The 11,650-nt window shown below is 43.3% G+C and overlaps 2 protein-coding genes across 3 annotated transcripts in view; one reads left to right on the top strand and one right to left on the bottom strand.

Annotated features, from left to right (window-relative positions):
* Positions 1-439: 439 nt before the first annotated feature.
* pdgfrl (platelet-derived growth factor receptor-like) lies at positions 440-3,689 on the top strand. Of its 2 annotated transcripts, XM_025063387.1 has the most exons (7): positions 440-582; positions 1,007-1,182; positions 2,040-2,313; positions 2,413-2,564; positions 2,651-2,944; positions 3,027-3,163; positions 3,380-3,689. In XM_025063387.1, exons 2-7 carry the CDS (start codon positions 1,128-1,130, stop codon positions 3,560-3,562), a joined length of 1,095 nt encoding a protein of 364 aa, XP_024919155.1. In that variant the 5' UTR covers positions 440-582; positions 1,007-1,127; the 3' UTR covers positions 3,563-3,689. The 2 variants fall into 2 exon arrangements, with proteins under 2 accessions (XP_024919155.1, XP_008325746.1); XM_008327524.3 differs by lacking the exon at positions 440-582 and having other exon boundaries at positions 790-1,182.
* A 116-nt stretch (positions 3,690-3,805) lies between these two features.
* The window catches only part of mtus1a (microtubule associated tumor suppressor 1a), an 18,649-nt gene continuing 10,804 nt past the window's right edge, over positions 3,806-11,650 (bottom strand). Inside the window, exons 8-16 of the mRNA XM_025063373.1 lie at positions 10,118-10,199; positions 8,854-8,920; positions 6,577-6,791; positions 6,270-6,375; positions 6,092-6,153; positions 5,900-5,995; positions 5,568-5,684; positions 5,375-5,472; positions 3,806-5,147 (exon numbers count right to left, since the gene is read on the bottom strand). Of these exons, the coding sequence (XP_024919141.1) occupies positions 4,919-5,147; positions 5,375-5,472; positions 5,568-5,684; positions 5,900-5,995; positions 6,092-6,153; positions 6,270-6,375; positions 6,577-6,791; positions 8,854-8,920; positions 10,118-10,199 (1,072 nt within the window). The 3' untranslated portion in view covers positions 3,806-4,918. The remainder of the gene's footprint in view (positions 5,148-5,374; positions 5,473-5,567; positions 5,685-5,899; positions 5,996-6,091; positions 6,154-6,269; positions 6,376-6,576; positions 6,792-8,853; positions 8,921-10,117; positions 10,200-11,650) is intronic.

The following is an 11,650-nucleotide window of genomic DNA, read 5'->3' as shown; positions in this document are numbered from 1 at the left end:
ATAACGCCTAACAATGTGTTTTAAATACTTTTCGGTAACAAACAATTTACAGTTATGTCTTTTTAATACGTTTTAATACTCACATCTCCGTGATGACAGTGGTCCTAAACTCTCTCTCTCCTTCACCGGTCGGTCCACCACTGATGCTAACAGCAGTCAAGGCTAAAGAGCTCCGTTGTCGTTAAATTCCTCCAGTTTAGTGTCACCGTGGAAAAATATAAGCATCACAGTTTGTAGATTTGACTCTTTTTCTCAATGTGTTCACCGCTACTCAGTTCCATTTGGATATATTTATTTTTTTCATTTTGTTCCACGCCGCGCCAACAGATTTGTTTTCCTACTGTCTTCCCGAATCTTCGCACAGGCGCAGTAGGACGGAATAGTCCATTCCGACAGGGGAGGGAGGGACAACCAGAAAAGTTATTAAAAAAGAAAAAATTTCAGTGTCTTTTAAGACCATTAATTCAGTGAAAAAACATTTGCACGAATACAAATAATATATATATATATAAATAATTTGTCTTTGGTGTTTCTGGACGGTTAGAAATCCCAAGGCCTGGCCAACTGCCTGAGTTAAAAATGGTAAGTCCGCCTTCTTAACTTTTCACATATACGTTATTTCTATTTGTTATTTTATGCTGTATTTATATAGATAAAGCTAACGTGTAGCTAATCTACACGTTTGGTAAGATGTAGACACACACTGAATTTGGCGAGAAGCAAGACGAAAAAACCGAAAAGCGGAAATTTGGCGAGTTTAATCTTGAAGCAAGACGAAAAAACCGAAAAGCGGTGATTACAATGTTTTTTTAAAGGCAGTTTTAAAGTTAAAGGAACGAAAACAAATCTGTTGTCGTTCCTTTAACTTTGAGTCAATAAGATCGCGCTTTTACTGAGTTGTTAATCACATTTATTCCACCAGAGGGCTCTAGATTTCAAATTTCCAGTCATGCAATGTAGACAAGAGTAAAGAGAAGTACTTTTTAAAAAAGTATTTTCCCTTCAGTCTGTGAGAAGGATGGAGCTGGGAATCTGAGCAGAGCAGCCGAAACCTGCAGATGTCCAGCGGAACTCTGACTCTAACCTTTCCTAAACCTTCATCTCTCTGACCTTCCTGAACCCAAACCATGAAGCTCTGGGTTCTACTCTGCCTGACCTTGCTTTGGTTGGAGCTCCACTGTGGTGAGTAGATTTCCACATCTGTCTTTTGGAGTTGTGAGAGCTGTAAAACCTGATGTTGATGGCGTCATAACAAAGACGATAACCTGGACAACGGAGGATTAAATCACCAGAGGTTTTATAAAAATATTTGGGGCGGAGAAAAGAGAGTGGTGAGTCCAGGAGAATTTAAGAGTTTTATCTCTGCCCTAAATGACAGAAAAAACGCTGTCATCCATTTTTGTTTGACTATACGTCAACGATGGTTGTTGGTTTAAAATAATTAGACTGTGTGAAGTAGAAATGTTTGCCTGATATCTGTATAAGAGAAACTTCTGGAGAAAAACAAACCAAAACTGACGCTAGACTCAAGACCTGCAGCAGACAGATGTTTCTGATTAAGTGGTTCTTCTCCTCTTTTTATTATTATTATTGTTTCTGCTGTGAAACGTGAAATTAAATAAATCTTCCAGATTCATCTTTCTGTTTTTTGTGAAATAGAACTTCTACACATCTGACCAATGTTCAGAGTTTTTCATTTCTACACAACTGGAACTACAACTGGGGCAAACAAACAGGCAGAGGAACAGACACACTAAGCACCATTAGTCCAGTGGTTCCCAAAGTAGGGGGCAAGTCCCCTTAAGTGGTACACTCTCTAAGGATGCTGTAAAACTTAAATTCCTTGCTTTAGGCTTCCACCTACGTAGCCATTACTCTCTTTAAAATAACAAGTAAATATGACATGGTTAATGAAAAAAAAAGAAAATATAGAATAAATCTGTTGAATTTCTAAACTTTTTTTTATTATGAGAGAAGGGAAATTTGGTTTTTTGTGTTTTTGTTGTTGCTTTTTCTTTCTGTATTTTCCGTCAATTCAGGCGACTGCCAACAAGTGAAACGAAAGAAAGATCCAGGGGAGAACCGCATCAGACCGGGGGGGAAACGGGTGAAGGTGAGACCGCCCAAAGCCAAGGACGCAGGGGGTAAAGGTCAGTCCCTGCTGACTCAGGTTCTAGATAAGGGGCGCTTCCTTCGCCTGGGTCACAGCACAACTCTGACTCCCAGTGAGAGCATTGAGCTGCGCTGCAAAGGCACCAACATCGGATGGTCGTACCCAAAATACCTGGACACCTTCAACGACTCGCGCCTCAGGTGCAGCGCACGCCACACACACTCCTGCACCGTGTCACCAGGACATCATATGATAGGAACATGAGTGTCTTACTGTGTGGTTGGTTCTCCAAACTCCAGCATCAAGCAGAGTGACAAGTACAGCCAGTTGATCCTGACGTCGCCCTCTGCTGCTGACACTGGCTCCTACGGCTGCTGGGTGATATTGTGTGACGGGAGGGACTGTGAGAAGGACCACGAACGCTCCTACGCCTCGTACATCTACTTCACAGGTGACTAAATAACATCATGACTAACATTTTTGAATCTGAAACATTCGCATCTTTGAATATTATGGTCTGTATTTTTTTCCTACCAGACAAGGAGAACCTCTTTGTTCCTTCTGCCATCCACTTTGAGATCGTCTACCTGCGCCCCGACAGGCAAGCGGTGGTGCCCTGTCGTGTGACTGACCCTGAGGCCATGGTCAGCCTGCACAGAGAGGTCCCACCAGAGGAGATCCAGGCCAATTCAACCCAGATGACCTATGACCCCACCAAGGGCTTTGTCCTCCAGAACCCTGGTCCAGAGCTCCAGGGAGTGTTTTACTGTAAGGCTGTGGCCAAGAGGACGCCTCAGGTCTCCACAAAGTACCAGCTGCTCTACGTGGAGGGTATGAGCTCCGAACACACGCAGCACCTGTTCATGACTCTGCTGTAAACGGGAAATATCAGAGGCCTTTCTGTTACTGACAGTTCCCAGCGGTCCGCCCTTCGTCAGCCTTCATTCCTCCCCAGAGACTGTTAGTGGAGGAGACACCATGAACATCAGCTGCACCGTGCTGGGAGAACCAGAGGTGGATGTGGGCTTCACCTGGTCTTATCCTGGTCAGGTACGAATGATAGAGAGAGTGAGAGACAGAAAGAGAGAGACTTATTCCTGCAAAGGAATAAGTGGTGTACAATGGATGGATAGATGGAATTTTTTTTTCAGCTTTGGTGCCCTCTGCTGACTCATCATTAGAACTTAACTTCTTTTCAGCTCTCCATTGGTCAATCCTGAATTTTAACGACAATAATAATTTGCCTGTTTTTTGTGTTCTTCCTAGGACCGTCGTCCAGTTGACATCCTGTCTTCGTGGCGCCTGGTCACCAGAGGGATAGGTCACACCACGCGGCTCTCTCAGAGCGTCCTGACGATAGAGGACATGGAGACCATCGACTTTGGGAATTACATCTGTAAAGCCAAAAACCAGCACGGAGAGACTTTAGTGTCCATCAGTGTTCAGTAGTTCACGTCATTCTGTCCCAGCGGTCCGTCGAAAATGTTTTTATATTCTCCAGACACAACTGTAACAGACCGATGGAAATTTGATTGGACGTGGTGATAATAAAGTTTTGGTATTTGTTTGACAGAAAGAGTTCATGTTGAGAGTGAAGTGAAACAGTTACAGACGCAGTGAGAATCCGGTTGTGCTGCATCATAATGTGTTCCACATGTGGAATGTGTTGTCGGTCCAGAACTTATTTCGGTCCAATGGTGAAAAATGTTGGAGTGATTTTGGTTCAAACTTTTCTCCAGTCTCTAGTGCTGAGAGCACACATGACCAACGTTTTTCTGTTTCAGGAAAAAACTAAATTAGTCTAAAGTTTAATACAAGACTTTATTAATTGCATATTTCAAACAGGGTCCAGGAGAGACGGTACCATTTCTGCACTCAGGACGTTTTAAAGATACAGTGTATTCAACATGTAAAAAGCAGGGCTCCATCTGATCCACTCTCTGCTGAGACTCCGAGGTTAAAGCTGAAACAGAGGAGGGGGTCGGGGGGGGGCTCAGGTCTGGGGAGGGCTCACCTAATGACCTAAACACATGCACACCGATTGTGGGATTGGTCCCTCAAGAAAGCAGTCAAACAAACAAACCCAACAAAGATTCTATTCAAGCCGTTGGTTCAGAGAAATCCTCAGTAGTGAAAATATGTAAACCTTCAAACTGGACACACCCCGGAAACACTGTGGGCAGCGCTGGTGCATGTGACGACGAGCAGCGAGGCGTTAGTGACAGGACATCAGTTAGCAGTGGAAATGGTGCAGGAATCCCACACAAGCAAGCAATTCCTCACATATTTAAACCAAACTCCACCCTGAGGTGGAACGCGGTCTTTATCCAGCAAAGCTGATCTGGATTCAGACTTCAGATTTTTTTTTTTTCTATGACCCTGAATTCAGGAGACAGACTGAATTCTGCAGGTCTGACTCAGCGCAGGTAGATACGTCACATCTGCATGCACCTGTGCACGTGTAATACATCAACAGGCGGGAAAGAGAAGCCTTCGCCAAAAAACAAATATATGGTGACGCCGTGTCAAAGTCCTGAGTTTAACTTTCCCATATTCAACAGGTGCAGATGTAAAAAGGCAAACAACGCGGTGGCCTCGCTTTAAGTGCATTTGTGCATTAAAAAAAAAAAGTATTTATTTTTTTTAACTTTCTCGTGTCATTGAAGAAATGAAGAGTTCCTCCGATCCCGACAGAGCCGAGGTCCAGCTGCTGCGTTGCTAAGACGACAGTAAACAAACACGGCTCCGCCTTCACGGCGGAATAACTCGACGTTTGGCTCTGCTTCCTGGAAGCAGGGCCCATTGTTATCTGGGGGAGAGGGGTGGGTTGGAGATCAGGGGGGTGCTACGGGGTGACTGGAGGCTGAAGGAGTGGGTGGGGGTGGTGGAGGTGGGCGACACTTTGCGGGGACTACCCAGGTCTCCGTTGTGAAGCTTCCAGAGCAGCTCCTCGTTCTCCATGGACAAACGCTTGTTGACCTTTGACTCCTTCTGCAGGGTCTCCTGCAGCACAGCCTGCTCCGTGGACAACTGTCTGTGGTGCAGCAACAACAGCAGGTTAGAGAAGAGCTGGGGGTCAAAGGTCAACAGACTGGGTCTGTGTTAATGAACATGGTTCTATGTAAAGACCCCTGGATCTGAATATTTAGATGAAGTAGATTATGTAGTCTAAGACTGGAGGAAAACTGAAGCAGAATTTAAACTAAATTTTAAACTAAACAGAACTAGATTTTTGTTTTTTTTTTGAGCTCAGTTTCTCACCTTGACAAGGCAGCGTGTCTTTCCATCCGAGCCTTCAGGTCCTCGTTTTCCTGTTGGACCTTCGTCAGGTTCTCATCCAACTTCACACTTTTTTCCATCTGGTAGAAAAAGAACAAACAGACAAGACAAATATAAATGTATGTATGTGTGTGTGTTCCTGTTCGTGTGTGTTCATTTTGAATCCGGCTCTCACCAGTTTGTCCACCTCCATCAGCTTCTTCTCCTGCTGGTGGAGCTGTTTGTTTTTGATATCCAGCACCACCTTGAGACTCTCCAGCTCCTGCTCCAGGTAGAGGGTGTGAGTGTCCTTCTGCAGGGACCGGTGAGGATGACACCGAGTTAGACAGAAAGAAAAGACATGTTTGTTTTTAAAGGTCAGAGGTTTGTAACTCTGAAAACACCGCAGGAATTTGAATCTGACATGAGCTCAGAGGGATAACAAAAATAAGGATGGGGGGTCATGCGGGTGACAGTCGTCTTTTTTTGAGTGGGACTCTGCTGACATCAGAACCCTGGTGAAAGTACCTGACAACTTTCAGCAAGTTTTTTCCTCCTGTTCTCCTCTGCTCTTAGCTTCTCCGTGAGGGAACCGTTCTGGGCCGTCAGCTCCTGGATCTGTTCCTGTGACGTCACATGACACAGCAGAGTGACAGAGACAATGAATGGAGCGTTCTTTTGTTTTGTCTGTGACTGGAGGGAAGGTGAAAATGTTCTCACCATCAGTGAGGTTTCTGTGTCCTTCAGAGACTCCAGCTCCTGCTGGAGAACTTTCCGGTGTTCTGGTTGATACAGTGTTTGGTGCAGTTAGTTCAGAGATTCTCTCAGCTTGTAAATACATACTGTATATACAATACAATTTGGACATAAAAGTAGCTTTGAAGTATTATCTCCTCACCTTCCAGTGAGGTTTCATACTGCTGTTTGACAGACTGCAGCTCTTCTACATGTTTGCTCTGGAGCTCCAGTTTCGCAGCTTCATGACTGGACTTCAGCTCTCCCACCTTTAAAAAGAACAACAACAAAAAAATACATTTATATTTCACTGAAAAGTCAATCGACTGAAGCAGAAAACAGGGGAAAAAACTGCCCACAAAAAAAAACTGTAAAGTAAAAAAAAAAAAACTGTAGAAATTTGACTCTTTTTTAATCTTGGATGGAGCTGAGTTTCCTCTTGCCGTTGCCACCGTCGCTCTGCGACTCACCTGCTGCTGCATGAATGACTTGCACCTGTCGGCCTCCTCCTGATAGGTGAGGTGGACCTTGTCACAGTGAGCCTGGTAGAAGGCCTGCAGCCTCTGCTCCAGCTCAGACACATCGTTCTGATGCTGCTCCTGCAGTTTGAGCAGAGCATCCTCCAGAGTAGCACGCAGCTCCTCCTTCTCCTTCTCCAGACGCTCTGACGAATTGATGGAGCAAACTGGAAACAGGAAGAGGAAGATGGTGTCGTTATCCTACAGGAGACGGCCGAGTAGAATTTAAATTATGTAAAAAAAAACAAAAAAAAAGAACAAAAGGACGAACGGTCAGAGAGAAGTAGGACACAGCTACAGTAGGTCGACCTTGAATGGATTGTGTGTGTGTGTGTGTGTGGGTAGACTAGGAGGATAAAAATGAGGTCCAACAGATGGTGTTTCCCTGTTGCACCATCATCACATCAGTCATTCTCTGAACTTTAGAGTTCTTTGGCATCAGTTTTTATTTCATATATATTTCATATATATCATTATTCTGCAGTGGTAGTAGTAGTTGTAGCACCAGTAGTGATGGTAGTAATCGTACATAGTAGTGGTGATGTCACATGTCTCTCAGACACTGTGGTGGTTCAGGTCACATGACCCATTATTAACACCATCCTGATGAACATGGTCCAAAAAGCTGTGGTTCTAGAGCATTCTAATGAAACGTTAGCGTTAGCATGTGAATATACTGTATAAAAGCAGTGTTTTTCCTGTGGCAGTGTTTAGCTTCATCGCCTCAGGAATGTAAAAGCAGCAGCAGCAGGAACAGGAGCCAGAACAGAAGGAACGTTACCACTGATCCATACATCACACACTGGCATCTGCAGCTCAACATTCCACAACCATGTGAAACACACACCTGGTCATGTGGGCTTTCTGTGCAAATCCACCCTCACAGCAGAAAAGTGTTTACGTCTGAATAACAATAATCTGACTAATGATAATCTACATAATAATCTAGGCAGGTTCCTCTGTTAAAATGTAACTTCAGATTCTGGAGGTTAATGAATCACAGATTACATTATGAACAAAGCTTCGACTGTGCTGATGATTGAACGGTGAAATATGAACATCTGAACATTTTTAGCCTCTGGAACCAACAGACGTTTTTACTGGTGTTATCTTCGACGTCACCGCCTCAGTCCCTGAGGTGAAAGAGAGTGTTTAAGTCGACGTACGTGCTGCAGGAGAGTTCATCTACTAAGAGCAGTCATGTGTCAAGTCAAGTCCTGAGGCTGATGGGGGGGGGGGCGAGGGTCACAGCACCACAAGTTTGAAGACGATGTTCAAAAACACCTGGGCCTCACAGGTCCAACCCAGGTCACAGCACCACAAGTTTGAAGTCGATGTTCAGAAACACCTGGGCCTCACAGGTCCAACCCCGGTCATGGCTCCCGTGTCTGCACTGGGGTTTAAGACCTGACCAAATTAACACACAGAGAGAAGCCTGCCTGTGTGGGGTCAGAGGTCAGACTGCTACTTCCTGGATGTAATGTAACGACTTCCACAAAAGTGATTAAGAAGAACAAACACACCGACTGTATGTATTCTTAGTTTGAGTGACGGAAGAGCAAATATTGAGACTGAAAGTTAAAGCTAACACGAGTCTAGAGACGATCTGTAGAGTAAACAGTCATGATGAATTGATTTTATCTGTTATCGTTTCATCGCGCCTGAATACAACTCATCTTTCTGATGCCTTGATATTTAATAAAGGAATTCAAACGGTGGTGAATACAAGTTTAATTATCATTAATCATTAACCTGATGTCGACGACTACAACTAGTTCAGATCAATATTCCTCTGGCTCTGGTAAGGCAGCAGTAATAATCACTAAGCCACTGTGTGGACTATAACAGATCAGCATGTCAACAGTCAGTTATCAACAGTCACCACACAAACAAGTTCAACACAAACAGTTCTTAACCAGTTGACATGATTTTTTGACCCTGGACCAAAGACGTAAATATTATTTTATCATTTGTTCTCGTCTGGAGATTGTTGACATAACAATAAATAACTGCATGAAGCAAATTTAATTATTTATGACAACTTATTTCTTACTCATTACTTATTAAAGAAGTTATAAAAAAAGGACGTTAACGCTACTGCGACAGGTGAGTTTAGAGACTATTTGTCAACTCCCATGTTTATTAGAATAATAAAACCGTGTGAAAGATATTTCTCGTTTACTACGGACCATCATGTGAGGAGTGAGAGAGCCTGGTGTCCTTACTTACCCAGGTCTCCTTGCAGTTTGACAAGTTCCTGAGACAGCTCTCTGCACTGCCGCCGGGATTCATCTCTCTGTGGTGAAAACACAAACGTCATGAAGGTCGGAGAAAATGTTACCACATTATTTTACTGAACACAGTAAACACAGAACTGGATGGATGAAATTTGTCTTCTTGTTTGTCCAGTGTCTTCAGTCAATTCACTAAAACCTCTGTTAGTCTGAGTCACAGTGGACAAATATCTAATGCTAATTAAATAAAAAATAAAATAAAAAGGTTTTATTAGATTGTATTCAAATGCACATTTGAGAGTAGGAGGTAGAGGGATGTGGATGGATTGTTTAAAACATAATCATTAAATCAATGACCACCTTAAAACACATCTTGGCAGCTGAACAGGCAGCAGGAGAACAGGGTTCCCTGCAGATGAATGTGATGAACTGACGTGTCTCAACATGGACAAGTCACTCAAGCTCTTTAAAATTCATATTCCTGACATTTACATACAAAATTCTTTATCTGTTTAGTTTGTTAGTGAACTCTTATCTAAGGATAAATTTACCGCAGGAACACGAATGTGAAATTAGAGCAACACCCTGAACAAATAAGAATCCCATGATTCCAGTTTCCCCAGTAGAATATTGAGTAAATACTCTGAACCAACAAAGAATAAACAGCAGCAAACACCGGAGGATGGAGATTAACAAGTTGACATACAACACACCACCAGGCTCCTGGGAGCAGAACCTCAGACCCTCAGACCCCCTCTACAGCGTCCGCAGTGCCACTGAACGGTCGCTCCTTCTCTTATTGTGCTGAGTCACATAAGCAACACAATGTCACTATAACATCAAAACCATAAAGTACTGTAGGACAACACAGGCAACTGAACCAAGGCCACACCCCATCTGAAAGACCCAGTCCACTCTGTTCCACTGTTCTCCACCAGCCCATCCATAACTCACTGCGGAACAGCGGAGTGTAGAAGCCAGTTACCGTCACTGAAGTGCAGGGAGCGCTCAAGCACACTCTGCTGCCAGAACAGCCCATGATTCATGCTCAGGCCGAGGGCTAGGGTCAATCAGTACCCCCTCCAGCTAGGAAGACCTGGTACCCCAGGACAAATGGTAATCCAGGATGTTGCACCGTCCCCTCACACACACACACACACATACACACACACACAGTGAGACCTCCTTTTCCACAGCATCGGAGGCAGACTCAAAAAGCCGCTCTCCAGACCGTGGAGACTGACTGCAGAGTGCATTACCGTAATCCACCTAAAAAGTGCTGCCAGGGGCAGGACTAGAGTGTGGAGGCGGCTCAGCCTCTGATCCACTGGGATGGTGTCACTTTAAGACAGCAGTGGAAGGACGAGAGCACACAGATAAATTACACAGAGCTGTCAGACGTCGGGCTCACGGAGGACGACTGATGCCGTGCACTGACCTTCCCACTGGGACGCATGTGGAGCTTTTATTACCACAACCAGCCCCCACAACTCACTCGAAGCCCCCCCGCGCCCCCCTCACTGCACACAGTCAACCCGATACAGAGTAAATAAAAATATAAGATGAGCTGCTACTACTGCAGTACAGCTACAGTGGGATCAGGTTTGGTGACTTCTGCTGTGGAAACAACGTCTGCCAACGGAAACTGGAGTGTACACAGTGGTACCATGACACTGAAGAACCCACAGTGTGTCATGTATAAAATGTACACAATGTAACAGTCGCAAAAACATGTTTTCATAATATTACTGAAAGATTATATTTATCTGACATCGATACATGTTTTTACCATTTTATTCTGTCCAGTTTAACTACTTGAAAACTGTCTGTCAGTCTATTGAATATCTGACCGGCCCATGAGTAAACACATCCCCTGTGTATGATAAAGTATCAGGTCTCATGGAGAACAACATTTGATAGCAGGTTAAAATCATTGACCAAACTCTGCAGATCAGGTTGCAGTTTCCTGGAGGTGTTGTAAATATTACAGAGTCACAAGAACAGTCTGTAAAAAAAAAAAAAAAAAAAAAAAAAAATTGAACCACGGGTTTTTTGGGGTTACACCTTTTGCAGCTTGTTTCAAACAGAGAAGAGACAGAACTGGTTCAAGTCCAGGACCCTGTCAACATCTGGGACGTTCTCACACTAGACCATCTATTCTTAGTCTGTTGGAGTGGACTCTTATCAGTGATACTACACAGCACATGGGCGGTTTTAGTACCGTCAGCAGGTCCTTCAGATCAAAGAGGAACTGGTCAGTGTATTTTTAATTTTGGCTGATGTCAGGACTTTTACAACAGTGAACAAACAAACAGTAGCTTAGTGTTTTGACCTGATCTGTTGACCAACCACCTGACTAAGTGATTACAATAGTCATTTAATTCAAACACTGTCAGCAGAGCAGAAATACATACTGTACTATGTTTACTTTTTTAAAAAAAGGTAAATTGAGAAAAAAAAATGAAAACTTGGACTAAAGTTATAATGAATTTAATTTTAGTTTTATGTGATTACAATAGTCATTTAAACACTGTCAGTAGAGCAGAAATAGACAAAATGAGAAAAAAGAAAATTCTACAACTTGACGTTTTTGGAAGTTTATCATATAAAGAGGATTACACGAACTGAAAAGGCGTACTGTGTCTACCAACAATGAAAGATAAATTTAAAGTAGGTGAGAAAAAAAAAACACCTGACAAAATGAGAAAAAAAATTCTACAACTTGAAGTTTTTGGATTTTTTTTTCAAAACAGCAGAGTAGTAAACAACATTTAAAATAATTTAATGCCACA

This window comes from Cynoglossus semilaevis, chromosome 15 (assembly GCF_000523025.1).
Source record: "Cynoglossus semilaevis isolate Cse_v1.0 chromosome 15, Cse_v1.0, whole genome shotgun sequence".
NCBI lineage: Eukaryota > Metazoa > Chordata > Actinopteri > Pleuronectiformes > Cynoglossidae > Cynoglossus > Cynoglossus semilaevis.
Note: the sequence above shows the minus strand (reverse complement) of the source record. Positions and strands in the feature narration are given on the sequence as shown.